This window comes from Emys orbicularis, chromosome 19 (assembly GCF_028017835.1).
Source record: "Emys orbicularis isolate rEmyOrb1 chromosome 19, rEmyOrb1.hap1, whole genome shotgun sequence".
Classification (NCBI taxonomy): Eukaryota; Metazoa; Chordata; order Testudines; family Emydidae; genus Emys; species Emys orbicularis.
Genome location: NC_088701.1, coordinates 21,678,770 through 21,706,707, shown reverse-complemented (window position 1 = coordinate 21,706,707; position 27,938 = coordinate 21,678,770). Strand labels below are relative to the sequence as shown.

The following is a 27,938-nucleotide window of genomic DNA, read 5'->3' as shown; positions in this document are numbered from 1 at the left end:
CCAGGCCACTGCCCTGCTTCTAATACTGGGCAAGCCCCACACCCACGGGGTCCCTCCGAGGGTAGAGCAGCCCCTGTGGGCGCTAGACGCTGCCGTGCTGGGGGCCAGCCAGAGAGAGGGGACGCGGAGGGCAGAGGTTTCCCTGTGGCTGGGCTCTAGGAGGCTACGCCGGGGATCGAACCGGGGATCGGCAGAGTTAGAAGCACAAGCTGCTGCAGCTTGGATCCTATGGGGGCCTGGCAAAGGCACCCCGTGGGTCCCAGCATGTGCGACACCCCCCACTACTGCTAGGTGGCGCTAGCGCCCCAGGAGACGTGCAGGCCCCCTGGTACCTCCGAGCCAGCCGTGGGCACCGGGGAGCAGGAGGGGGGAGGGTGTGCGGAGCCAGAGGCCGGGGGCTCCATCCTGGTACAAGTGGGCGAGGGGCGACCCTGCGTGGCTCATGCCCCATGGGTGCCAGATGTGGGGCACAGGGGAGCATCACAGCCTGGATGGGGGACAGCCCGGTGGCGGGTGGTCTCCTCTTGCAGCGACCAGGAGGGCAAAGGAAGACGGGGCACTGACCTTGCCGGTTTTATCTGCTCTGGCACTGGGCTAGCTCCCCACACCGCTCCCTGGGGGGGGGGGGGGGGGCGCGACCTGGTCTGTGACCAGATTGAACGGTTCTTGGGCGCGTTCGTTCACAGAACCAGGCCCCAAGGCTCTGGGGGGTTTTAGCACCAAGACCCCCCTAGGATGGACCAGGACTCAGGCCCGGGAGCTCCCCACCCCTTGCCTGGTTTCCGGTGACCTCCCCTCCCACCATGCGCTGTATGGTACTGCAGCCTCCAGCAGGGCCTGCGTCCCATCCCTGTGCACTGGGCTCCCGGCAGGCCTGGCGCTCGGCGCTGGGCGCCCTGGGAGGCAGAGAGTGGCCCTGGTTGGCAGCACCCTCTGTGCCCTCTGCTCTTGCAGGCAAATCCCCGCCTGCCAGGGGCTCCGGCAGGGCCCTGAATGCAGAGAAGCCAGATGCGTGTTTACCATCAGAGAAAGCTGCCAGCCCTGGGGGGTCTGTCTCTCCCCAGCCCAGCAGCGATGGGGGGGTGGCGCTCAGCTCTGAGGGACCCCCGGGGAACGTGGGGGGCTAGGAACATCTTGCAGGGACGGGAGTTGCCCCGCGCGCCCAGGAGAGAAAATGCCCTGCTGTGCTCGCCGCCACGAAGCCATGGCGATGGGCACAGCGGAGCTAACGAGACCGGCTGGCCAGGGCGCAGTCGGGCTCCCTCGTTCAAGCCACACGGGGCCCACGGCAGCGTCGCCTCTGGGATGGGGCCTGCGTGTGCCCGTTGCGGGGCGAACGGGGCGGGGGCTCACTCCTCGGCCCGGCTCCCTGCCTCCCGGCCCCGCAGGACGCGGCCCCGAGGGCCGGGAACCACGAGGGGCAGCCTGTGCCCTGCATGCCCCATTGTGGTGCCAGGCGGGGCGGCGGGCTTTGTTTTCTTGGAACAGTTTGATAAACAACAACCCTGATGCAACGCGAGCCGCCGCGCTCAAAATACTGTACCGACCCTTGCCCTACATTCCCCCCCTGCCCTTTGGCAACGCAGGGCCGCGTGGCTGGGGGGTGGGGGGGCACCCTTGGAGCCAGTTGACCCAGCCCAAGGCCGGCGGGGCCTGGCGCAGACTGGCAGCCCGAGGGCTTGATGACGCCGGAGTCCCAAGGCAGGGGAGGGGGTTAGCACTGGCATCAGGGAGCAGAAACGCGGAGACTGGCGCTGGCCTCGCCACCCCGAGAGGGCCAGGAGCTTTCATCTCAGCCAGGCGCCCCCTGGCCCTGCAGCAGGATCCCGCTCTCACCCTGCAGGGGGCACCCTGCCGGGCGGTGCCGTGGGATTCCCCGCTGCCCCCAATTCTGGTGCACAGAGGGTGCGAAACTCTCCTGGGCCAGCCTGTAACCGCTGCCACCTGCCGGGCCCCCAGGCTGCTGGCTGCCGGGGTCCGGGCTTGGCCTCAGAGCTCACCGGGAAACGCCTTCTTCCGCCTTCCCCAGACTGCGCCCGGGCAGAGCCCAGAGCCAGCTGCAGCCTGTGGCGCCAATACGCAGCCCCCGCCCCTGCTCTCTGCTGGCACCAAGCGCATCCGTCCCATACCGCGCGCTCTGTGCCAAGGCGGCTTTCCCCACGTGCCACGTGCCGGCTTCAGACCCAGCCCCCTCGGGAGGAAGGCCTCGCGCTTTGGCTGGCACCCATCGGTAGCTCGTTAGCGCTGGCTGAGCTTAACGACAGCTTGGCAGCGCCCTGCCCCGGCCCGCTGCTCACTGCCCCCCGATACCACCTCGCAGGAGGCCGTGATTGTCCCAGCTGGAGGGCTTTGCTGCCCTGGGAGTCACACATGCAAACTGCATTTTCCTGGTGGCTGGAGCACCCCAAAGCACCAACTCTGTGTGTGTGTGTGTGTCCCTGTATGCACGGGGGCGGGCGTGTGTCCGTGTGCGCTGCACCAGTTACGAGACACCCCCCACACACACAGGAGCCAGGCAGCAGCGGCAGCCCGGTGCCAAGGGCAGCACGCATGCCCTGGTGGCAGCGCCGTGCCAGGCCTCATTACGCACTGTTGACATTCCTGATCTATTCTGGGAGCGCGGCCCCGGCCTGCCGCAGACTTCGGCCCCGGCCCCGCGGTTGCGTCATGCCACGTGGGTGCTTTTTCCCAGACGGCCTGGTGAACCTGCCGTGTTTACCCTCTGCCCCCGGAGCTCTGTTTCCGAGACTTTGGATGCCAGCGCGTCCCGGTCCGACGGGCAGTGGGGATCAGTCAGGGTCAGTGCGCCTGCCCCTCCTCCCCAGATCCCTGCGCTTGGGATACCCCCAAACCCAGCCTGCGGGGCAAGGAGAGAAGACGTGATCTCACTCGGCAGTGCCCCCGCTGGGAGGTGCCCGAGACCGCCCCACCACAGCCGGCGTGGCAGGAAGGGGGCGCTGTACCTGCCGGTTACTTCCCAGGCTGAGCGGCTTGACTGGGGGAGCAGAAATGGACCCCAAACCCCAGCCGGGCCCGTGCTGAGCCAGGACTCGGGCGTGGCGGGGCCGAATGGGAGTGAGCGGCCTGGCCCCGGATGGTGCAGCCATTCTCTGCAGCTTTCACACGCCGGCAGCTGCCCCCAACCCCGGACAGCTGCCCCCCAGCTCCCCACAGCGTCAGGACCAAGCAAAGGCCACGTGGCAGCTGCAAGGGGCCTCGGCTGCTGCGCACAGCTCCCGGTGTCAGGCCCCGGTGCTGGTAACGTAGCACGTGCCAGCATCAGCGCCCGGAGAGGGAAAGTTACCGCTAATGGGGCAGCGTATCTGGGACTGAGCCGTTTGATGATAAGGGGACTCGGGCAGGCAATCCTGCTGGGGGGTGGGCAGGGCCCGAGCCCCAGCTCCACCGCCCTCCCCCTCCTCTGCCCCCCACTTGGTCTGTTGTGGGGGGGCCCCGTGGATCGAGGGGTGGGGGCTGGCTAGTGAGCAGTGGCCGCTGCTGGCCCCCCCAGGCTGCAGGAGGCAGGCGGAGAAAGGAGAAGCCTGGGAAAGAAGCGTTAACCCCTGTGCCCTCTGCCCCCTCAGTGCCTGAGCGAAGAACGGCAGTGCCAGCTGGCACTGGGCAATGCCCCCGGCCCCTGGAGGAAACACCCAGGGGCGTCGGTGAGCTGCGACGGAACCAGGGGGCCCTTCTCAAAGGTGCCTGCTCTGTGCCCCCCAGCACCTCCCGACTGCCTGGGCAGCGCAACCTTCTCCATTCTTGCATCATGCCCCTTGCCGGGAGCCCTCAGCACCTGTTCCCGGCCGGGGGAGGCAGCACCCCCCAATCCCCCCCAGCCAGCACCCTCCCCCGGGGCCCCAGGTGCCGGCCAATCGCAGCAGGCAGGAGGGCAGGGCCTGCCCCCGTGACTGACAAGTGCCTGGAGCCTGGATGGGCAGCACCTCAAGCCAAGCCCTGAGTCAGGCTTCCTCGGGCGAGCAGCACCCATCTCAGCCCCTGGCACCGGGCAGCGGCCGTGGCGAGCAGCTCCTCGCATGGCAGGGTGACGCAGGGCAGCCCGGGTGTGACAGCAGGAGGCAGACTGGCTGGGCAGAGCTCGGAGACAGATCCTGAGGGCCTGGCACCGTCCCTACCCCCCTGCCGCCCTCGGTTCTAGATGGCGCCTGGCTCCGGTGCACAGCGGGAGAGGAGCGGGCAGCCCCCAGGGGGTTGGTTAGCCCTGGCCGCCCTGGCCCTGCTGTGGGGATCCTCGGTCCAGGGAGGAGGGAAGCCAGGGTGCCCCTCGTGCGGGATGCCCACCCTGGAGCCGGGCACGGAGAGGAGCTTCCTGCTCGAGCTGGCCAAGCGGCAGATCCTGGAGAAGCTGCAACTGAGCGAGAGGCCCAACGTCACCCTGCCGGTGCCCCGCGGAGCCGTCGCCAACGCCCTGCGGCACCTGCATGTGGGCAAAGCCCGGCGGGACGGGCAGCCGGGGCCCTTCGCCCGCTGGGACGGCCCCGACGCCGATGAGCTGGGCTACGAGATCATCAGTTTTGCCAAGACAGGTGGGTGCCGCCGTCGGGGAACCGAGGCAGCGGGGCAGGGGCGGGGCTGGGGGTGAGCCAGGAGCAGGGGTGGGAACAGGCGGGGACGGGGAGCGGGATGGAGCCAGCGGCTCTGCCCCACCAAAGGGAACTTTTCTGATTGCAGGTGGGGAAAACCCGGGGTCCGGAGAGCAGAGAAGGGGGTGAGTGGGGAGACAGGGGGTCTGGGGGGAGGCCCAGGCTGCTCTCAGTACAGACCATGCAGGGGGTGGGGGGAGAGCCACCCCTCATCTGGCTACGAGGACCCCACAGGTTTACCGAGCCCTTCCCTAGGGCTGGATAGTGCCACAGCTCCTGGGTTCTGCGCCCAGCTCTGGGAGGGGAGTGGGGTCTAGTGGTTATAGTCGGGGGGTGGGGGTGGCTGGGACCCAGGACTCCTGGGTTCTGTCCCCAGTTCTGGGAGGGGAATGGGGTCTAGTGGGTTAAGAGCAAGGCTGGGCGTCAGGACTCCTGGGTTCTATCCCCAGCTCTGGGAGGGAAACGGGGTCTAGTGGGTTAAGAGCAAGGCTGGGCGTCAGGACTCCTGGGTTCTATCCCCAGTTCTGGGAGGGGAACGGGGTCTAGTGGGTTAAGACCAAGGCTGGGGTCAGGACTCCTGGGTTCTATCCCCAGTTCTGGGAGGGGAACGGGGTCTAGTGGGTTAAGACCAAGGCGGGGGTCAGGACTCCTGGGTTCTATCCCCAGTTCTGGGAGGGGAACGGGGTCTAGTGGGTTAAGACCAAGGCAGGGGTCAGGACTCCTGGGTTCTATCCCCAGTTCTGGGAGGGGAACGGGGTCTAGTGGGTTAAGACCAAGGCTGGGCGTCAGGACTCCTGGGTTCTATCCCCAGTTCTGGGAGGGGAACGGGGTCTAGTGGGTTAAGACCAAGGCAGGGGTCAGGACTCCTGGGTTCTATCCCCAGTTCTGGGAGGGGAACGGGGTCTAGTGGGTTAAGAGCAAGGTTGGGCGTCAGGACTCCTGGGTTCTATCCCCAGTTCTGGGAGGGGAACGAGGTCTAGTGGGTTAAGACCAAGGCGGGGGTTAGGACTCCTGGGTTCTATCCCCAGCTCTGGGAGAGAAATGGGGTGTGGTGGTTAGCAGCGGTGGCACCAGTGCTCCAAGTGCGTGCCTGGGGCGGCAAGCTGCGGGGGGCGCCCTGCCGGTCCCTGCAAGGGCGGCAGTCAGGCAGCCTTCAGCGGCGTGCCTGCAGGAGGTCCGCCGGTCCTGCGGATTCGGCAGCAATTCGGCGGCGGGTACGCCGAAGCCGCGGGACCAGCGGACCTCCCACAGGCGCGCCGCTGAAGGCTGCCTGCCTGCCATGCTTGGGGCAGCAAAAAAGCTAGAGCCGCCCCTGGTGGTTAGAGCAGGGGGGCTGAGAATCAGGGGGGCTGGGAGTCAGGACTCCTGGGTTCTCCCCCCGGCTCTGGGAGGGAAGTGGGGTGTAGTGGTTAGGGCCGGGGCTGGGAGCCGGGACTCCTGGATTCAAAGCCCAGCTCTTCAGTGACTCACTTTCCCCCTCGGTGAAACTGGCTCCCCGAGGCTGGGATGATCCGTGGATCTCTGACCGGGGGGGGGGGGGGGGCGTGTCTCTGGACCAGGGTGCACTGTGGGCCTGGCAGCTCGGGGGGTAAGGGAGAGATCTGGGCACTGGGACCCCCCCCCCGGCGCTGGCAGGACTGCTGGCATCCCACTGCTCCTGACACACAGGGGAGGGGGCCTCTGGGGCTGGATGGGGGACAAACAGCCCCCCACTGGAATCTATTTCCCAGGGGATCAGCCCCCTCCAGCCCCATGTTTGGGGGGCTGGAGTCATCTGCAAAGCCCTCCCCCTATGGGCCTCTGCTGCCCATCCCCCCACGGGAGGTTCCCAAGGCAGAGACGGGACCCAACACTGTCTCCCAATGCCCCCAACCCCTTGGAGCTGAGCCGGTGGGGGGGTCCTTGCTGTCACTGCCGGGTTCCCCTATGGGCGGCGCTAGAACGCCGCCTCCAGGGAAGGGACACGCCAGAGCTCGGTGGGGGCAGCGGGGCAGAGACAGCGCCCCCCAGTGGACCGGCCGCCCAGGGGTGCCTGGGTCTTGGGGGACTTGGCTGGGTGGAGCAGGGAGCCTGGTGCCAGCTGCGAAGACGGGCATTCCCCGCCTGGCACCGCCCCCCGTTCTCATAGCCCCGCTCTCCCCACAGAGTTCTCCTCGCCGTCCAGCACGGGCCTGCGTTTCCGGTTCAGCCGGGGCAGGGGCCAGGATGTCCACATCCTGCAGGCCCAGCTGTGGCTCTACGTCCAGGCCCCCCGGAGCGGGCTCTCCCCGGTCACGCTGCGGGTCTCCCTGGCGGGGGCGCTGCTGAGCGAGAGGCAACTGGAGGCCCGGGCCAGCGGCTGGCACACCTTCGCCCTCCTGTCTGCGCTCCAGGCCTTCTTCCGCGGGCAGGAGAAGACGCTGAGGCTGGAGCTGGAGTGCCGCGGGTGCCAGGCAAATGCCACGGCCGGGAGCGACGCCGGCGGCTCCCACCAGCCCTTCCTGGTGGCCAAGGCCACGGTGCGGGAGCCAGGGCAGCGGCTGGCCAAACGCAGCCTGCGCTGCGACCAGACCTCCAGCCTGTGCTGCCGCAAAGACTATTACGTGGACTTCCGGGACATCGGGTGGAACGACTGGATCATCAAGCCAGAGGGCTACCAGATCAACTACTGCATGGGCCAGTGCCCGCCCCACGTGGCCAGCAGCCCGGGCATGGCCTCCTCCTCCCACACGGCCGTGCTCAACCTGATCCGGGCACACAACACCCAGACGGGCGGGCAGTCCTGCTGCGTGCCCACACACCGCCGGCCCCTCTCCATCCTCTACTTCGACCGCAACAGCAACATCGTCAAGACCGACATCCCGGACATGATCGTGGACGCCTGTGGCTGCAGCTAGGGGGGCGCGGCTGCCCCTGGAGAGGTGGGGGGTGGGGGGAATCTCCCGGTGCTGCTCAACAGGGTTGGCGCAGACTCTGCCCCGATGCCCTCGGGCGCCGTTCGGGAGACGCGGGTCAGGTATTGTTCTGGACTCTCACTCCCAGGAGGAGGCTGGTTAACGCGATACATCTCTTGGCGTGTGTGTCGGGGGGGGGGGGGGGAGGCAGCTGGCTACACCCTCCCTCCCCCCCAGCACACGCACACATTTCAAGCACAAGTGTGCAAGGAGGAAACCGGGCCAGGTGCCAAGTGGAGGAAAGGTCTTCGGGGCCAACGCCCCGCGGCACACGGCTCGGCCGCCCCAGCCGGGTATTTCTAGAACTGGGTGGAAAATTTTGCCAAACAAAGCGGGTGGGTTTGTCTCACCGAGAACATTTTGATTTTCAGGGGATTGGGCAGAAAACCAGCAATTTCCAGCCGAGAAAAGGAACCTTTGGGCCCAAAATGTCCGGTGTTGAGATTTTCCGTTTCCCAGTTGACCATTTTCCCCAGGTGCTTCCCAAGGGCCGTGGTGGATCTCCCAAACGTGGCGCTTTGCCGGTCGAGCCGGGCTGGTGTCCGCTCCACCAGGGGTTACGCCCGGGGGGTGGCAAGACCCACGTGCAGGAGGAGGCCAGACAAGCCGGGCACGGCTGGGAACAGCCCCTAAGAACGGTCAGTGCTTCGAAAGCCCCAATTGGTCACCCCCAGAAGATTTCCATGGAAAATGGTCTCCCAGGCTCTGGTCCTTTCACCCCTTTCTCGGGGGCTGCAGCCAATCGCTGAGCAGGTCTCTGGGGTCCAGCCAGTTCTTCTCCCAGCCTAGGCCGGGCACGGGACACCGCCCCGTTGACGGAGCTGGGACCCGCTGGGGTGCAGATTCTCTAGCGGGATTTTTCTCATTGCGGTGGCAGTTCTGCTGCCGTGGGACGGACACGTTCAATGCATTGGGGGAGTGTTTACTGTAGGGCACCTCGGGGAGGTGCCAGGGTCGGAGCAGGGCACGGGGTGGTCGGGGAGGGGGAACCTGCCCCCCCGGCTCCCCACCACGCCCTGCTGAGGAGCTTGGTGCCGAGTTTGCCTTTTTGTATTTTCTTTTCGCACTAATGTAAAAAAAAATATTTTATTTTATTTTATTTTATTATTTCGAGCGACGTCTCCAATAAACGGGTGAAAACACGGCGTGTTTGTCCTGAAATTCTCTACGGAGCAGAGACACCAGGATGAGGCTGATGATACAGCCCAACCAGTGCCCCTCAGTCCCGACCCACAGCCCCCTGCTAGCCCAGCCCTCGGCCCCCACATTCCCCAGCTCTGCCAGTGCCCCTCAGTCCTGAGCCGCAGCCCCCTGCTAGCCCAGCCCTGGGCTCCTCACCCCCCAGCTCTGCCAATGCCCCTCACTCCCGACCCGTAGCCCCTGCTAGCCCAGCCCTGGGCTCCCCACACCCCATAGCTCTGCCAGTGCCCCTCACTCCTGACCCGCAGCCCCATAGCGATAGTCCAGTCTAGTCACCTTGGACCAAGGGCTTTAAGCACCACCCAGGCGGCCTGAGGGGAGGGGTTCAGGGCTACTCCAGAGCAGATTCCCAGTTATTCAAGCGGCCCCTCTGTGTTTAGCAGCCCCCCCCAGATCTGCAGCAGGGCCCCCTGTGGCTGAGGGGAGAGCAGGGTCTTTGCTGGGGGTGACGCTACCCCGGGTGGGGGCAGGGGGAATGAGAAGCCGGGAGGTTCCTGGGCCGGTCCCAGGGGGTAAAGCCGGGCATGTGCGCGCTGGGTGCCAGCTCCAGTCCCCAGGGCAGGTCCCTGTAGCCCAGCAAGCATTGGGGGTCGCTAGGGCTTGGGGGTCGGGTAGCTGGGAGTTGGGGGGTCGCTGGGGCTTGGGGGTCGGGGGAGCTGGGCATTGGGGGTCACTGGGGCTTGGGGATCAGGGGAGCTGGGAGTTGGGGGGTCGCTGGGACTTGGGGGTCACTGGGGGTCGGGGGTCGGTGGAACTGGGCATTGGGGGTTGGGGGTCGCTGGGGGTCAGGGGTCGGTGGAACTTGGCATTGGGGGTTGGGGGTTGCTGGGGGTCGGGGGTCGGTGGAACTGGGCATTGGGGGTCAGGGGTCGGGGGAGCTGCATAGAATCAGACGGCCGCCCCCCCTCTCCCCGGCTCTGGTTGTGCCAGCGGCAGCTCAGGGCCGCGTTATCTGGGGCCGAGCCCTGGCTGCTCTCCCGGCCCCGCACCCAGCGCCCGGGCAAAGGGCGACTTTCATCAGCTCCGGGCGGCCCGAACATGCCGGGATCAGCTGGGGATGGAGCCACCCCACCCCCCCAGCCCTCCCCACTAGGAAAGTCCAAGCTGCCCCGGAGTGTTATTCCAGGCGCCCCCCCCCCCCATGCCCTTCACTCCCGACCCACAGCCCCTGCTAGCCCAGCCCTGGGCTCCCCTCCCCCCCAGCCCTGCTGGTGCCCCTGGTGTTTAGTGGCACAGGCCTGGAGGGTGGCCCCCCAGCCGTGTGTGCGTGTGTGGCACAGTGACACGCTGACACACTAACCTACCCCCAGCCTGGCGCGGGGGGGCGGGGGGTGCTGCCCTTAAGACTTTAATCCGCCTCCTCATCCACCCGGTCTGAGCCGCTTTCACTTTCTTAAAGAGACAGCCCGAGCTGCGGGGGAAGGGCTGCTAGCAGGGGTGGGGGCTTCCCCGCTGGGGGAGAAGGCGTGGGAGGCTGGGGGAGGGCGGGGGCCACTGGGGTGTCCGTCTGTCTCTCTGTCCTTGCTGCTGTCTGGCCGGTTCGCGCTCCACCCGCCCCATGGAGGGACCGGTTCTGGGGGTCTGGCGGGCCCAGCCCTGCGGCGCTGTGGGGAAGGTGGCATCGAGCGGGGGTTGGGGTCTGTGCCAGGGGAAGGGGCTGCGGGAAGTGGCCAGTTCTGGGGCAGACGCGGCCTGGCAGCTCGGCCAGGGTCACGCCGGAGCCAATCCAGGCTAAGCCGCTTAGACCTCTCCCGCCCAGAACCTCCCCAGCTGGTGCCAGGCTAGGGCCCGACCCTGCTGGGGCAGGGAGACACCCTGAGCCGGGAGCCCCCGTGCACCCAGGGGCCCTAGGACTTGGCCTACTCCGGCCAGGCAGAGCACCGGGGCCTTAGCTCAGGTCTCCCCCCACCCTGCTCCTTTCCCAGCCGCTGAGACCTGGCGCCCCCTAGGGGCTGAAACCCTCCTTCGTTCCTGCATCTCAGGTGTGCGCGGAGCTGCAGGTGGAAGGGGCGAGAGCTGGGGGCAGCGTTTGGAGAGGATTAGTCCTGGCCCAGCCCTGCTGCCGCACAGACACAGAGTGAGAGACCTGCCCCCGAGAGCTCACAGGGGCCAGGAGGGTAAACTGAGGCACGGAGGCGAGAGGCTCTGGGGGTGAGTGGAAGACCGGGGGAATTACAGACCAGCAGCCTAACTTGGACACCTGGAAAGATACCGGAAGCCATGATAACAAGCAGTTTGCGAGTGTCCAGAGATAACAGCGTTATAAGGAGTCGCCAAACCGCCCTCACTTCCTTCTTGGGTGGGGTTCCTGGCCTGGTGGGTGGGGGAAGCTGCGGACGCGACACAGCTTGATTTGTGGGAGGTTTCGGGCACCGTCCCACGCCAGGTGCACAAGCAGACTGGGGAGATGTGGGCTAGAGGTGACGTTACTGTCCGGTGGGTGCACAACTGGCTGAAAGCCCATCAGACGAGTTCGCTGTCGAACGGGGAGGAGGGCCGGAGAACAGCCCTCGTGTTAGGGGCTGTGATAAAGGGGCTGGTGATCGAGGACAAGAACAACAGGGGAGATGGAGGAAAAGCTGCTGGCCCCCAGGGGGCTGGAGCTCTGGAACGGGCCCCAGGGGAGGCCGGGAATCCCGGTCAGGGCTGATCTAGGCTCACCTGGTCCTGTCTCAGCGCAGGGTCCCTCGGGCAGGCTGTGGGCAGTCACCCGGGAGCAGGAGCCAGTCGCCAGGGGTAGGAGCCCAGGGCAGAGTCAGGTTACCCGGCGAGGGACAAAGGCCGGGACCCCGCAGGAACCGGGGTTGGTGCCGCCAACGCCTGGCCAGGCGGGGTGCTGGGCTCCGGCGCCGAGCGGCCGACTCGTCCCACCCGCCCCCCAGCAGAGTCTCCCAGGGCGGGGGGTGGGGTGTGTGTCACTGCTGGACGTGGCGGCGCTCCGGGGGGGAGAGAGGCTGGGCACTTGCCCCCTCGTCACGGGCCCAGGGACCCCGCTGCTGCCCTGGGGGGGGGAGGGGGAGGGCCTGAGCCCAGGGAGAGGGGAACCCTTCATGCTGCCCAGGGGGCTGGTGAGACAGCAGAGCCCCCCTGCCCGGAGCATTCGGCCCCGGCGCCTGCGGGCAGCACCAAGGGCCTCCCCCAGCTCCTGGCAGCTTCCAGGCAGCCGCTGGGGTATCACCTCAGGGGGCAGGATTGGGCCCACAAGTGCCATGGCTCACAGCAGTGTGTGCATGTGCATGCGTGTGTACATGTGTCTGTGTGTGTGCATGTCCATGTGCGTGTGTGCATGTGTGTGCGTGTGTGTGTCCATGTGCGTGTGTATGTGTGTGTGTGTACGCACATGTGTGTGTGCATGTCCATGTGTGTGTGTGCATGTGCGTGCGTGTGTGTGTGTGCGTCCATGTGCGTGTGTATGTGTGTGTGTACGCGCACGTGTGTGTGTGTGTCCATGTGCGTGTGTGCATGTGCAAGTGTGTGTGTGTGTGTGAGTATGTGTGTGCGCGTGTGTGTGTGTCTGTGTGTGCGTGTGTGTGTTGTGTGTGTGTGTGCTCGTGTGTGTACATGTGCGTTTGCATGTGCGTGTGTGCCTGTGTGTGTGTGTGTGTGCACGTGCGTGTGTGTGTCTGTGTGCGTGTGTGTTGTGTGTAAGTGTGTGTGCTCGTGTGTGTGCGTGTGTGTGTGCATGTGCATGTGTGTGTGCTCGTGTGTGTGCATGTGCGTGTGTGTGCGTGTTTGCACCACTGCCCCCTCCAGGTTCCCATTTGCCCCATCCCAGCGCCAGGGCAGACGAACAGGTGCTGGATCCAAACACACTCAGCCCTCTGCCCGGTGCACATTTAGCTGGTGACCACAAGGGGGCGTCTGCACCTCACTCCCCTGTCAGCAGGGGCAGAGCCGGGGGGGGGGGGGGGGGGGCAGGGCTGGGCTAGCAGGGGCTGCGGGTCGGGAGTGAGGGGCACCGGTAGAGCTGGGGGGGGGGATAGCAGACCCCCAAATGCAGCATGTGACCCCGTCCCGGGGGGGTCATGCCCCCCCCAAACACTCCTGGGGTCGGCCTCTCTCGCCCTCTGGCCCCGCTGGTGGGGCTGGGAAAGTTTCCCTGAACGGAATTTCTGAAATCGGGGGGTGGGGGGTTACCGGGCGGGTGAACGGGGCAGGGTCAGTCCCAGCTCTGGGGTCTGGCCCCCAAGCAGACCCCTCCCGCCGGGAATCCTGCCCCACACTGGCTCTGGCCCGTGATGTCCCCGCCGGGCGAAGGCCGCGCTCCCTGAACCCCCCGCTCCTGCCCCCCGCCTGCCGGGATGGCCCTTTGCCCCGCATTCGGTCGCCACAGCAACAGCCCAGTGGGGGCGGGGCCACCTTGGGCTAAAAATAAACCCCGCAAGGGTGGGTCATTACCCTGGTGCCAGGACTCCTGGGTTCTCTTCCCAGCCCTGGAGGGGAGGGGGGGCCGATCATAGGACTGGGAGCCCGGACTCCTGGGTTCCAGGCCCAGCTTGGACGCAGGCTCCTTGGATGGCCTTACTCTGCCTCAGTTTCCCCACCTGTCCCTGTGGCTGTTTCCCTCCCCCTCAGGCCATCCCACTCGCCTGGGGGCTTGGTCCAGCCCCATGAGTAAGTGAGCAGTACCCCAGCTCCCATGGAGGGGCTGGATGGAGCATGTCCCGGTTGCTGGGAACAGTTTGGCCTTGGCTGGATTGGCAGGTCTGGAGGTGATGGGAATTGCAATCCTCTGCCGGAGTTACCCAAGCGGCAGCTGGCCCCGAATCTCCCCCCACAGCCCCGTGGGAGCCTGACCCCGGCACCTGCTGTTTGCTCACCCTTCACCCAGCAACCCGCAACGTGGCGCTCGACTTTGGCTGGGGCTGGCACGGGCAGCGGTTGCTAGCGCCCTCCTGGGGCCCTGGCCGGCCATGCGTCCGGCCTGCAAACTGGGGTGGGCCCCATGGCGCCCGAACAGCCCCTAGCACCCTGACCCCCCTGGAGCCGGAGCCCCCGTCACATACCCCTCGTGGATTTGGGGGCCCTACTCAGTCCAATGCCCCCAGAGCAGGGGCAGGAGGGAGCTGTGGGCAGGACGCTCCCTGCCACCGAGCAGTGACTCCCAGACCGAGCCCTGAGCAGGCCGCCCGGTTGGCTGGGGAAGGGGTCGGTGTGTCCAGGAACCAAGACCAGCCAGTCTGCAAGGGGCGTTCCCCGGGGGAGCAGGCAAAGCGGGGAGCCCGGTGCCAGCTTGGGGAGGGACGGGCGACCGGAGCCCGGTGCCAGCTCGGGGAGGAAGGGGCGACCGGAGCCCGGTCCCAGCTCGGGAAGGTCTAGGCAGAGTGTTACCTGTCCCAGAGACCCGTGCTCACTTGCGTCACCCCCGCAGCCCCTGCTCCCCCCGGCCTCAGCGCGCTTTATAGGCTCCATGCTTCCCTCCAGTCCAGAGGACCCTGTGCGGAAACGCCCCCTCAGACGGCCTGTGGGGCATCTGCCCCCCCTCCGCATCCTGGGCCCCAGGCTCCCCCCACTCTGGGAAATCCACCAGCAGGCTGGGCCTGGCTCTGCTCTCTGAACGGTGAGGAAGAGTCCTGCCCCACAACGTGCAACAGCCAGCCAGGGGATAGGGAAACTGAGGCACGTGCAGGGGAGTGACAGTCCCTTCCAGTGGGGGGCACCAGCAAGGGGATGGTGGCTCAGCGGCAGGATGGGGCTGGGAGACCAGTGCCCCGTGGTGATGCCAGGCAGCGCGGCCTCACTCCCGTGAGCCCGGCGCCCAGTAGGTAACATCCCCACGCTCGGGGGCTTTCGCAGCACCCTCCATCCTGGGCTCCTCTCAGCAAAGGGACCAGCCGGATATCGGGGGGCCACGCGGCCCCCTGACGCCCTGAGGTCTGGGAGCGAGCGGGGGTGGGGCTGGCACGGCAGCGTTATGGCTGGTCCCAGGTTCCCCGCAGGGCTGGTTGGGTCAGGGGGGCCGGTCCATGCCCAGCCCTGGATGGAGCAGCTGGTATCTGGGTGGGCGAGGGCTGAGGGCAGGGTCACGTTACAGGAGCTGGGTCCTAGATCTGAGCTGCCAGATCTGAGCTCTCAGGCCCTGCCTGGCCCGTTAGCCAGACCCGTTTCCACCCAGTTGCAACGTGTAGTGTAGACGAGACCCGGCCCTGGGCCCTAGCCAAGCTCTCGCCTGGCACAATCCGGGGACGCTAGTTCAGGGCCCAGCTGTACAGCAGCGTCTGGAGGGGAACTGGAGCGGGAGGAGGGTAGCGAGGTTGGATCGGCAGCCTCTAAAATCCCCCGTGCCGGGAATCCCTGATATGGGGAGCACTGGAGGCTGTGTGTGCGTATGCTCTAGGGGTCCCTATGCCCCTTCCAGAGCCCAGGAGTCCTGGCTCCCAACCCGCCCTGCTCTGACCACTAGACCCCACGCCCCTCCCAGAGCTGGGAGAGAACCCAGGAGTCCTGGCTTCCAGCCCCCCCTGCTCTAACCCAGTAGACCCCCCCCTTCCTGTCTCCAACACACCCCACCTGCTGCAACTACCCCCCCCCCCAAACTGGGAGGGTACCTGTGTCCGGAACGTGCATGAGCCTGAACTTGGGCCCTGTCTTCCAGCTCTGGGAGGGGAGTGGGGTCTAGTGGTCAGAGCAGGGCAGGTTGGGAACCAGGACTCCTGGGTTCTATCCCTGGCTGGGGGAGGGGTTAGTGGTTGGAGCGGGGGCAGGGCTGGGAGTCAGGACTCCTGGGTTCTAACCCTGGCTGGGGGATGGAGGGAGGGAGGGGTCTAGTAGTTGGAGTGGGGATAGGGCTGGGAGTCAGGACTCCTGGGTTCTATCCCTGGCTGGGGGAGGGGTTAGTGGTTGGAGCGGGGGCAGGGCTGGGAGTCAGGACTCCTGGGTTCTAACCCTGGCTGGGGGACAGGGGGAGGGGTCTAGTGGTTGGAGTGCGGGAAGGGCTGGGAGTCAGGACTCCTGGGTTCTATCCCTGGCTGGGGGATGGAGGGAGGGAGGGGTCTAGTGGTTGGAGTGGGGACAGGGCTGGGAGTCAGGAATCCTGGGTTCTATCCCTGGCTGGGGGGGGGAGGGAGGGGTCTAGTAGTTGGAGCTGGGGCAGGGCTGGGAGTCAGGACTCCTGGGTTCTATCCCCAGCCTAACTGACCCCACCACAGTCCCCGCTCCAGGTCGTTCCAGGGCTCAGGCTCCTGATCCCATCACAGGCCCTAAAGGAGCCATGTTGGCCCGTCTCCCCTGGGCCAGGAACCTCCCCCCACCCGGATCCCAGGGGGAATCCAGCGACCCCCCCCTGCGGTGAGTGGAGTTATCCGGGGGAGGCTGGCTAGGCCCTGAGGGTGGGGGGCAGGGGAACCGTATGAGGGGGGTTGTGGGGAGCTGGGAGATGGGGGTGAACCATGAGAAGGGAAGGGGGCGTGGAAACCATGGGGGGTGAGCCTTGGGAGAGGTGGGGGGGTAAGTCTTGGGGGTGTTGAGCTGTGGGGGGGTGAGGCTTGGGGGGGGAGAGCTGGGGGGGTGGGCTGGGGGGCAGAGAGCTGTGGGGGGGGAAGAGCTGTGTGGGGGAGCCTTGGGGGGGGAGAGTTGTGGGGGGGGGGGAGCCTTGAGGGGGAGAGATGTGCCCCCAGCTCCCATGGGGAAGTGGGGGCCGGCCAGGCCCAGCTGCACCAGAGCCCCGAGGGGGCGGCCAGGCCCGGAGCAGCAGGTCGGGGTCACCGGCTTTGCGTGTCCGGCCCCTTGGCTGACCCCAGCCCGGCGTTTACAGCCCCAGCGCGCAGGGAGATTGCGTCATCGCCCCGTGACATCACACTACGAGGTGACAACGGCATGACATCACCGCGTGATGTGCCACGGCGACGGGACGGCGCTGTGTGACCCCACGCCATAAGGTGACCTCGCTCACTGGAGCATGACCTTGAGGGCATGACGTCATCACGTGGGCTCTCGGCACCAACCCCACCGAGCGTGACATCATTTCCCTGGGGCCTGACATCATCGTGGGCCCTGTGAGATCATCGCGCCATGGGGTGACAACACCTCACCCGTCCAGCCCGGGCTGGATTCTTGGCTCTCCCGGGCCGGGGCCGGGCACAATCCAGAGCTGGCTCACGTCACGGGCATGTCATAAATGACCCGCGTCTCTGCCAGATTGACAGCCAACAAAAGGGGGGTCCCCCCCAGCCGTAGTCCCCTCCCCTTTCCGAGACCCCCAAAGGAAACAGGGAGTTTAAAGGTCAAATGCAACACCATTTCCTGGGGACCCTTTGCTGGCAGCCCCAGCAGAGAGGCCAGTGAGGGAAGGTGCCTCCCCCGCTCCCTGTCCCCCCAGATGGGGGCCAGCACATTGGCAGGGCTGGGACGTGGGGGGTGGGCAGAGGTTTCCCTGACGCTGCCCCCTCTCGTTGGCCCCCCCCCCCCCGGAAAATCTGCCGTCTCAGCCAGGGGCCCCAAACCTGAGGATTTGGAAAACCTCGGCCCCTGGACAGACCCCGACCGTGCGAACCACTCGCTGGGGACACCCTTTGCCGTGACGCTCGGGGGGGGGGGGGCACCCCAGGCCTCAGAGAACTGGCTCCAACCCACGGCTCCTCTCCACCTGCCAACTCCCCCCGCGGCAGGGAGAAGAGCCCCCTGTTTGCCCCCAAGCCCGTGGAGTCTGAGCCAGTCTGCTGCACGGGGTCCCGGCCGCCCCCCCAGACCCGAGTGGCGCTGTGACCCTGTGCGCCGGGGGCATCGCCCGGAACCGGGAGCCCGGCCAAGCCCCCCGCCCCAGCCTCTTCCTCCCCAGGGTATTTTTTTGGAAGGGTGGGAGGCCTCAGGTTCAGATTTTGCCTCAGGTCTCCCCAAAACTTCTGCGTGGCCCTGATGCCCCCTCCCGCTTTCCTCTTCCCACGAACTCCTCCGTTCCTATACAGCCCCACAGAGCCGGAGGGGTCCGGAGAGCAGCACCTAGGACCCCGAACGGCCTTCTCAGGCCGGGCGGGCAGGCAGAAGGCGTGAAAACGCCCCCCCCCCCCCCCCAGATGGCGCTTGGGTGGGGAAAGTTGTGAGTTTGCAGCAGGGTTTGGCTGCCTGCTGCCTTGTGTGTGTGCGTGTGCATGTGTGTGTGTGTGTGCACAGATCCATCCCAGGTTTTCAAAGTGTCTCTGAAATTGTAGACAGCATGCTGTGTGAATTCAGTTCCTCACACAGAGCTCAGCCCTCCTCCTCCACATTCAGCCTTAAAAGTTTTTCTTAAAAAAAAAAAAAAAGCTTCGCAAAACTGCTCCGCAACTTGAAAGGGGCAAAGAAAGAGAATTTTTTTTTTTTGGTCTGTCCTGACACTTCCCCCAAAGTCCCAGCGCGGCATCAAAGCCCAGCAGCGTTACATTGAGTCGCTCTCCCATGTGGAAAGACTCAAGAAATCATCGGGAAAGTTTCTTAAAGAAAAACAAGACTTCCTTCTCCAAGGTGGTCCCGGGCTGCCGTCTGCAAATGGAATATTTATAACCCGGCCTGCGTCGGGCAGACAAAAATCACATTTTTTTTAACCATTTCTTTTTCTTTTGGTGGATTTCAAGGGAAAAGAAAGATGGGGAAAGTTTTGTGAAGAGGAAGGCTAATGATCTTCGTCGCCACTGATTCGGGTTTTCGTTTTTAATCATTTCTCTGGATGTTACGTTTTTCTCCTGGAAAGAAGCGAAGTGCCCCGAAAAGTGGAATTTCAGCCTCGAGGCACCAAAGGGTGCGATTTTGGGGGAGAAAACATCAAAAAGGAAAAGAAAAGGATCCTTCCCTTGGCGCACGAGTCACCATCCCAGTCCGGCTCCCAAAGGTACGATGCATTTATTTTAAATAACTTTAAAAATAGATAAATTAACTACAGGTTTGAGGGGGAGCAGGAATTTTGCCCAGTTTAACGGTTTCTGGTTCAAGGGGATGGTTTTGCTTATGGGACGCTTTGTCTCAGGACCTGCCGGATGAGTTTAATTTTGGTTTTTTTAAAACCACACAAACCTTTAGAAAGACTTGAGCCTTTTTCGATTCCACAAGATGCGGGAGTAGCTATTCCGGGACACCAAACTTCGGTGCCTACGGGGAAAACACAACTGTAGCTAGAATTCCTAAGTGCCCCCTGGCCAGCAAAACCCGGCTGACTTGACAGTAAATTTCCCTTCATCCAAGTTTAATTTTGCAAAGTTACCAAGTTGCTTCCCCCCCCCCCCTTTTGGCAAAACAATCCAGGAGGCTCCCAACTTCTGGAATTGGATCAGATCCAATAAAATCAGATGGGAGTGGGGGGAGGGGGGGAAAACCACGGCCAATTACTTTGCCAAATTGCAATTTGTCAGGCAGGGATTACGCAGCCCGAACAGGCGCTTTCCCCCCGGCTTTTACTGCCTTTACTTTTCGCACGGCTGCAATTTGTTTTGCTTTGTGAACTTGGCAAAATAATTCCTGGGGTGCGGGGCGGCCTCCCCCTCTGGCCAGGTCTCCGGTGGGTGCCAGTCCATGGAGTTTGGCGGAGGATTTGTTTGGGATTACGCTCTGGAGCGCTCCCACCCCCAGCAGGCCCGGCGGTGGGTGGCTATTGACTGGCTGACACATCCGTCTGTCCCGTTCCCGGGTCACCCAGCGGTGCTGATGTCTTGAGCGGCCCAGAGAGCCCAGTTCCTACAGCTGGCTGGGGGCTCAGATGAGGGTCAGAAAACCCCGGATGGGGGGAAGGGGCCGGTGGAGGGCTCCGAGCGAGGGAAGTGACACTGCGCGGTTCTGTATTGTGATGTGGAGAGACACACGCACGCCTGGTGGCGGAACCGAGATCACCCAAGAAGATCCTGGCGCCCTTGTGCTAGCAGAGCCTGGAGCTGGCTGGGTGGGTGGGCAACGCGGGGACAGACCTGATGGGGAGACAGGTGCCGACAGAAAGTGAATGCAAAGGGCTGCACCTTGTGGATGGGTGGGGAGGCCCCAGTTCTCCGGCCCGTAGTCCAGGAGAAGGGAGCGGTGTGGCTGCCGAGGCCCCTGGGCAGCAGCGCCAGAGTGGGGCACACGTCCGGGGTGGATCGGGCAATGGGGCTGCGGTGATAAACGGGCACCCTTGGGGCAGCCCGTCCATCGCCAGTGGGACTCCCCGATGTGCCGGGAGGCCGCCATCCCGCTCGTTCGTGGCACCCTGTGTCCTGCCAGGAGCCCCGTACAGGTGCCATCTAGCCCCCATCGGTTCCACTGGGCAAGGCCCAGCCCCTCCCCACCCCATCCATAGCCGGGTGGCACCTGGAGAGACGCTGGCCCCCTCCTGCCGCTGCCCACGCCCATGCCCTGCCCGAGGGTCCCTGCAGGCCCGTCTCCAGCCTGACCTCCCTGGTCAGTGGGAGGTGGAGCCCGGGCGTGAACCAGCCGCACCCCTGGGACACGGCTCCGCTGGCAGCGCCCGTTCAGGGTGAGGCCGAGGATTTTGTTCTCCCCAGACGAGCTTCCCAGAAGCCACCGGGAAACATTCCCGGGGGGCGGGAGGTGCCCAGCGATTGCCCCACCCGGGGAATCCTGCTGCCCAGCCCAGAGGCCCTGAGTCTCACTTTGCTGCATCAGCAATTCCTGGGCTTGCCACAGAGACGTGACGGGACTGGGCGGGGAGGGGAGAATCCCTCTGGCGTGGCTCAGGAGTGTGTTAGGTAACGCCTGGAGGTGCCACCCGTGATCGAGGCCCTGATGAGCCAGGCACTGCCCAGACCCTGCCCGAGATCAGGGCCCCGCCGGGCGCTGCCCAGACCCAGCCCGAGATCAGGGCCCTGCCGGGCGCTGCCCAGACCCGGCCCGAGATCCGGGCGCTGCCCAGACCCAGCCCGAGATCAGGGCCCCGCTGGGCGCTGCCCAGACCCGGCCCGAGATCCGGGCGCTGCCCAGACCCAGCCTGAGATCAGGGCCCCGCCGGGCGCTGCCCAGACCGTGCCCGAGATCAGGGCCCCGCCGGGCTCTGCCCAGACCCTGCCCGAGATCAGGGCCCCGCCGGGCGCTGCCCAGACCCAGCCCGAGACCCGGGCACTGCCCAGACCCTGCCCGAGATCAGGGCCCCATCGCGCCGGGCGCTGCACAGACCCTGCCCGATTTCAGGGCCCCGCCAGGCGCTGCCCAGACCCTGCCCGAGATCAGGGCCCTGCCAGGCGCTGCCCAGACCCTGCCCAAGATCAGGGCCCCGTCGCGCCGGGCGCTGCACAGACCCTGCCCGAGATCAGGGCCCTGCCGGGCTGGGCACTGCCCAGACCCTGCCCGAGATCAGGGCCCCGTCGCTCCGGGCACTGCACAGACCCTGCCCGAGATCAGGGCCCTGCCGGGCTGGGCGCTGCATGGACCCTGCCCGAGATCACTACCTACCAACGCTGCCCGAGCGTCTCCACCCTGCCGGGAGCTCACACACCATGGCCCATTCCGCCCTCGGCCTCTCTGCTGAGCCTGGACACAGGGCAGGGGCGCGCGTGGCCTTGCCAGCGCAGACACCGATCTGCCAGGACCCGGGCAGGCCCCGCTGACGCTGGGCGGGCGGGCAGCAAACCTTTAGCGGCGGGGAGCCGGCTCCCACGCGGGTCGTCGTGTCCCCAGGGAGAAGGGTCCGGGGGACGTAACACCAGGCAGCTGATGGGCTCGGGTGCAGCAGCTAACGCAGGGGTGCGGTGTGGACGCTCTGATTTCAGCCTGTACCTGCTGATGCTGGCTGACCCCTCCGTTTGCCCCTGTTTCCCCAAACCTCGGGAGGCCCCGTCTCCATGGGGAAGCCGGGCTGGGACCCCCTAAGAGGTGAATGCAGATGGATCCGGTTACTCCGGCGCAGCCCCGGCGTGCGCGCTGCTTCCCTGAAACCCAAAGCAGGGCGGCGACTCTGAAACGGCTTGAAATTAAACCATGTAGACAAGACCCTTGTTAAACCAGTTCAGACCCTCTGAGCTGAAGTCGCTGAGGAATGGAGTTCCCAGTGTGAGTTCCTGTCCGGGCAGGAATGCACCCAGCCCCTGCCCAGGCTCCCTGGGCGGAGCTGCCACCGGGCTCAGCTCCATGGGCCCCATTTTCAGGGGCCAGAGGTGGGCCCCCTGCTCGGCCATTCCCTGGCGGGCATGACATGTCTGCGCTGCGCCCTTTGGAGAATCCGGGCCCAATGGCGTCCAGGAGCCGGTGGGGCCTGGCCCAACTACCTGCAGGGACGGGGCGGTTATTGCTTTGTGCGTGGGTCCCGGCGGGTCGGGGTTCTTGGCAGTCTGGGCAGGACGGCTGGGCGGGGCTTGGGTGGGGGTGGCTGGGGAGTTTTTAAGGTAAAATGTCAATTTAAAATAATCTCATCGTTTGGACTGAGGAACCTGTAGTTCTTCTGACATTGCAGTAACAGCTGGGGGTGGAAAGGTCATCTGGTGAGTTAGAGCGGGGCCGGGGGGAGGGCGGGTGTGGAGCCAGGACGCCAGGTCTGGGAGGCCAGTAGGGTCTAGTGGGTTAGAGCCGGGGCGGAGGGAGCCCCAGGACGCCTGGGTTCTGCTCACGCCTTCACCGCTGACTCTGGGTGTGAATTTAGACAAGTCCCTTCGCCCCTCTGGGGTCATGACACGGAGCCGGTTGGTCCCTGCAGGTCTTTGGCTGCCAAAGAAGTGGGAGCCGGGGTGGGAGCTGGGTGGGTCCCAGGCTGGGCACAGGGCAGGGGGCCCGGCCCCGTCTGATACAGGTGACCTGGGTGCTGCGCCCTGGGTGCCCGGCGCACCCACAGGGGCGCAAGGACCTTGCCCGACAAGGGCTTCAGGCCGGGGCCACGCAGCTCCGCTCCCGCCCCCACCCCCACCCGCCGTCCGTCTGCGTTTGCTGCTTGTTTATTTGTGCGTCTGGTTCCGTGCGGCTCAGCCCCGGCCCAGCGCTGGCTTCCGTCGGTGAGCAGGGGGCAGCTGGGCCCGGGACCCCCGGCCGTGCGGTGTCTGCAACTCCGGAGCTGCGGGGGAGGCCACCTCTGATCACGGCCCTTCCCGTTGTCTCAGACACGCACGCAGGGCGGCGGCTGGGTCACAGCCTGTGAACGGCCCATGCCTGCCCGTGGCTCAGCCGGGCGGGGTATTTCCACCCCATGCTTGGGACAGTTAGATTCCGGTCAGGAGTGAGGGGCATTGGCAGAGCTGGGGGGAGCCCAGGGCTGGGCTGGCAGGGGCTGCGGGTCGGGAGTGAGGGGCACTGGCAGGGCTGGGCTAGCAGGGGCTGCGGGTCGGGAGTGAGGGGCACCGGCAGGGCTGGGCTGGCAGGGGCTGCGGGTCGGGAGTGAGGGGCACCGGCAGGGCTGGGCTGGCAGGGGCTGTGGGTCGGGAGTGAGGGGCACTGGCAGAGGCGGGCGCCTGGCCCGCTGGCAGTGTGGCACGCTGAGTCGGGCGAGGTTGCCCGCTGCAGAGAAGTCTCCGTGCCGGGCAGTGATTCATCGCGGACACCTTGTAACATGTCGGGGCCACGGGGCGCGAAGGGAGAGGCTGGGAGCTGGAGCCGAGCCCGGAGCTGGAGAATCGTAACTCGATGCCCGCTGGGAGGGTGGGCGGGGGCGGGGAACACCCCACACCTGGTGGCAGCTGGGTGACCTTTTGCATTCAAAGGGGCCCAGCCCCATTGTGCCGTGGGCTCCCAGGCAGCTGCATGGGAACGACTGTCCTTAATTCCCAGGGGCTCCCCGCCAGCCCCTCCAGGGCCTCTCTCCAGCCCTGTTCTCGCTCTGGGGCCTCCTCCTGAATCAGCCGGGAAGGAGGGGGAATGTCCCCTCCGAGTTGGCTTTATGGGCATCTCTGCCCAGCCCCCTCCTGTTGGGGCAGCCGGGACTCCTGGGTTCTCTTGCTGAGTCAGATATGTGGTGTGTCTGTGGGTCTGAAGTCAGTTGCCTGCGCTTTGCCTCAGTTTCCCCAATGCCAGGAGGCTGCAGCGCTGGCTCCCCGGCAGAGGTGAGGGGCTCCCTCCTCCCCGGATCTCAACACTCAGGCCAGGTCTGCACCGAGCAACCCACGGTGATCCCTCGGCGCCGGGCGTTCCGGAGCCGAGCTGGCGACACTGGTCTGCGTGGTTCTGCGGGCTCCCTGGTACTGATCTAGTGGCACCCGGGCTTGGGGCATGGCCGGGAGGCTGGTGTCTAGGGACGTAGGAACGGCCAGGCAGAGTGTTTCCTGGCTCAGACCCAGGGGCCTCAAGCCCAGTTTCTTGTCTCCTCCAGTGGCTTCCTGCAGGAGGCGCTTGTGGGGTGAACTGCCAATAGGGGGGCTTCCTGCCCCAAAGCAGGAGGGGTTTGATCCTTCCCCCAAGCTCCCACCCTTCCCAGCGTCACACTGTCCTTCCCCATCCTCGGTTGCATCCCGCTCTTGTGGCAATGAGTCCCACAAGCTCACCGGGGAAGTAGTTGGGTATTAGATGCGGACAATAAGAAGGGTGATTTGGACCAGTCCAACAGACCACAAACACCAAGAGTCTCTCCCCATTCTCTGGCTCCGAGGAGGATGTGGTCTGGAGCTCCCGAGATCGGTGCTCGTTAGCGGAGAGGGGCGGAGGACCTGCTGACCATAGAGAAACTGGGATATTTATGATGCTCAGTCATAGGGGGAGCTGAGATTTCGGGGTTTGATCCCCACCCCCTTGTCTTCCCTGTGGTGGGAGACACCCATCCCTTTGCCATCATCCCAAGAGACGTGAGGTGTTGTCGCTGCCCCGGTGAAGCTGATTGGCTGCTATGTGACCTTACCTGGATGTCCCGCCTTCAGCAAGGCGGGACTTCCTGGCTCGCCGGCCTGTTGCAAGTCAGGCCCCTCGCCCGTGAGGGTCTGGGGCAAGGGGAGGGGCTACTCTGAGCTAGGTCCCGCCCCAGTGGCCTGGGCCAGCAGGGGCTCCTGGCGGGCGACTCCCAGCCAGGCGGATGCTTAGCCCCACATGTGCAGCGTGGCCGTCTCCACCCTGTGCACCGGGAGGTGGAAAAGTTCCTCCCAGCAGCAGCTTTGTCGTGTCCCCCCAGCCCCCCCCCCCCCGGTGCAAGCTTAGTCGGGGCTGCCATGAATCCCGTGCTGGGGGCCAAAGTAGCCCCCTCCCCGCAGCCCCCGGACCACCTACCAAGAGCCGGCGGCCCTGCCACCTCGCACACTCGGCCTGTGGCTCAGGGCGAGCGCTCCCGGCCCGCCTGGGCTGAGCAGGGCAGCTGGGTGGGCAGGAGCGGAGACCAGACAGGGCAGGAGATTGTCCCGGGGTCCTCTGCACACAGCTCGGCCAGTGCCCCTCACTCCCGACCCGCAGCCCCCTGCTAGCCCAGCCCTGGGCTCCCTCCCCCAGCTCTGCCGGTGCCCCTCACATCTGTCTGAGTCTAGGTCTCTTTCTCTTTCTCTCTCTCTCTGTGTCTGTAGGTCTGTTTGTGTGTGTGTGTGTGTAGGGCTGTGTGTGTAGGGCTGTGTGTGTGTGTGTGTAGGGGTGTCTGTGTATGTGTGTAGGGCTGTGTGTGCATGTGTAGGTCTGGGTGTTTGTGTAGGTCTGTGTCTGTGGGGGGGTGTAGGTCTGGGTGTGCGTGTGTAGGTCTTTGTGTGTGTGTGTAGGTCTGGGTGTGCGTATGTAGGTCTGGGTGTCTGTGTGTGCGTGTGTAGGTCTGGGTGTGTGTAGGTCTGTGTGTGTGTGTGTAGGTCTGGGTGTGTGTGTAGGTCTGGGTTTGGGGGGCTGTGTAGGTCTCTACGTGTGTAGGTCTGTGTGTGTGTAGGTCTCTGTGTGTGTGTGTAGGTCTGGGTATGCGTGTGTAGGTCTGGGTGGTGTATGTCTGTGTGTGCGTGTGTAGGTCTGGGTGTGTGTCTAGGTCTGGGTTTGGGGGGCTGTGTAGGTCTGTGTGTGCGTGTGTAGGTCAGGGTGTGTGTGTAGGTCTGGGTTTGGGGGGCTGTGTAGGTCTGTGTGTGCGTGTGTAGGTCTGGGTGTGTGTAGGTCTGGGTGTGGGGGGCTGTGTAGGTCTCTGTGTGCGTGTGTAGGTCTGGGTGGTGTAGGTCTGTGTGTGCGTGTAGGTCTGGGTTTGGGGGGCTGTGTAGGTCTGTGTGTGCGTGTGTAGGTCTGGGTGTGTGTGTAGGTCTGGGTTTGGGGGGCTGTGTAGGTCTGTGTGTGCGTGTGTAGGTCTGGGTGTGTGTAGGTCTGGGTGTGGGGGGCTGTGTAGGTCTCTGTGTGCGTGTGTAGGTCTGGGTGTGTGTAGGTCTGGGTGTGGGGGGCTGTGTAGGTCTCTGTGTGCGTGTGTAGGTCTGGGTGTGTGTAGGTCTGGGTGTGGGGGGCTGTGTAGGTCTCTGTGTGCGTGTGTAGGTCTGGGTGTGTGTAGGTCTGGGTGTGGGGGGCTGTGTAGGTCTCTGTGTGCGTGTGTAGGTCTGGGTGTGTGTGTAGGTCTGGGTTTGGGGGGCTGTGTAGGTCTGTGTGTGCGTGTGTAGGTCTGGGTGTGTGTGTAGGTCTGGGTTTGGGGGGCTGTGTAGGTCTGTGTGTGCGTGTGTAGGTCTGGGTGTGTGTGTAGGTCTGGGTGTGTGTAGATCTCCGTGGGCGCAGGTCTCGGTGTGCTGCGTGCCCATGTGTCACTGCATGTGGGTGCAAAGCCAGATGTTCCAGCTGTTGGGTGGCCTGGGGGGAGTGAGGGGTGCTGCCCCCAGTTCGGTACCAGCCCACACAGGCCCCCTCACTGGGCGCTGCCAGGAGCTCAGCTGGCCGTCCCCACGTGGGTTTCCCGGCTTGCCCAGGAGGATAATGGAGGGGTGAAGGGCAGGGGGCCGGGGGAAAAGCCCCCTCAGAGCAGTGGGCCCCCCAGAGCAGGGCGTCGCTAGGACAGCGGGGTGCATGGCGGGAGCCCGGGGACTGAACCGGGGCCTCTGGGACAGGGGCCTGAGTCTCCCCATTAAAACAGCTGGGCTCCGCCGCTGGGGCTGGGACAGACTCGTGGGCAGCCCTGTCCCAGCCAGCATGTGGGGCGCTGGCGGCCCCCGACAGCGCCGCAGGTCAGCACGGAGGGGGTTAATGGGGGGCGTTTTCTATGAACGCAGTGGGGAGCCCCGGGGGCTTTGCTGGAGGCGAGTCCAGGGGAAGGTACCTTCAGACACCGACCCGGCCCCAGCCCCGTCCTCGGCTCCCCCAGCCCCCGGGCCAGCGGACCACCTTGGAACCGGGGCCCCGGCCCTCCCCCGGCGCGGGGATCAATCTCCTTTCAGAGCCCCTGAACCTGAAGCAATGGGCTTTGAAGCAGCTGTCTGGCCCGGGCAGATTAGCAGCGTGGATTGAATGAGGCGGGCGGCCCAGCGAGGGGTCAGGCACGGTGGGGGGCTGGGACGGAGGCACAAGGCCCTGTTCGGGGCAGGGAGAGCAGGGGCCGGCCTGGCCCTTCCCGGGGAACCTCGGGGGCTTTCGACCGTAGCGTCCCCCGGGCCCGGCTCACTGGTGATTTCGCTTTTCTCCGTGACCCGAACCCCGGCCGGGGCAGCCTGTGTCTGCATGGGGGGGTCTGCCGCCCATCCGGCCCCAGGGCGAGGGCACGGGCTGGCACAGGAGGGGGGGGAATGGGGCCTTTCCCCTCTGGCTCCCATCCGGCCCCTGGCCGGTTGTTCAGTGACTTCTGGGTGCGGGAAGCCCATGGGGGACCCGGCGAAGTCGTTCTCCAGGGGCTGCCCCCATCCTCCCATCCCTTATGCAACCAGCGTGGCCGGGGAAGGGGCTGGCCGGGTGCGGCTGGCAGGCCGGGCTGTGCTGTGCATGGGGCACGCCCTGGGGGGGGGGCTGGCAGCTCTGGGGCCTGCTCTCCGTGGGGGGGGCGCGAAGGCCGATCCGCGCGGGAGCCGGAGCAGCGGTTTTCCTAAGGCCGCACAGGGTTAAAGCAATCGGGCACTTGGCTGACCCCGGGGTCACGGAGTGGGGGCGGGGGTGGGGGAGCTGTGACTGCTGGGCCAGCAGCCGTCTGGGCCCTGGGGTGGCCAGCAGAACGGCTGGCAGAATTCCCCAAGGAGCTGGCCCCGAACCCCTCCCCCTGTGTCTGGGCAGCGGGGAGTGGGGGGCACGCCATGGGCTATCCACCAACACCCAGCTCCCCCAGACCTGTCACCCCAACACCCAGCCCCACAACCTCTTCACCCCAACACCCAGACCCCCGACTTCTTCACCCCAACACCCAGCCCCCCGACCCCTCACCCCAACACCCAGCCCCACAACCTCTTCACCCCAACACCCAGACCCCCAGCCCCTTCACCCCAATGCCCAGACCCCC

General features: G+C 65.6%; 1 protein-coding gene across 1 annotated transcript; it reads left to right on the top strand.

The window, feature by feature from the left end:
- Window positions 1-4,156: 4,156 nt before the first annotated feature.
- On the top strand, window positions 4,157-7,477 carry LOC135891895 (inhibin beta C chain-like). Its single transcript, XM_065419582.1, has 2 exons — window positions 4,157-4,544; window positions 6,747-7,477. Exons 1-2 carry the CDS (start codon window positions 4,157-4,159, stop codon window positions 7,475-7,477), a joined length of 1,119 nt encoding a protein of 372 aa, XP_065275654.1.
- Window positions 7,478-27,938: the final 20,461 nt, after the last annotated feature.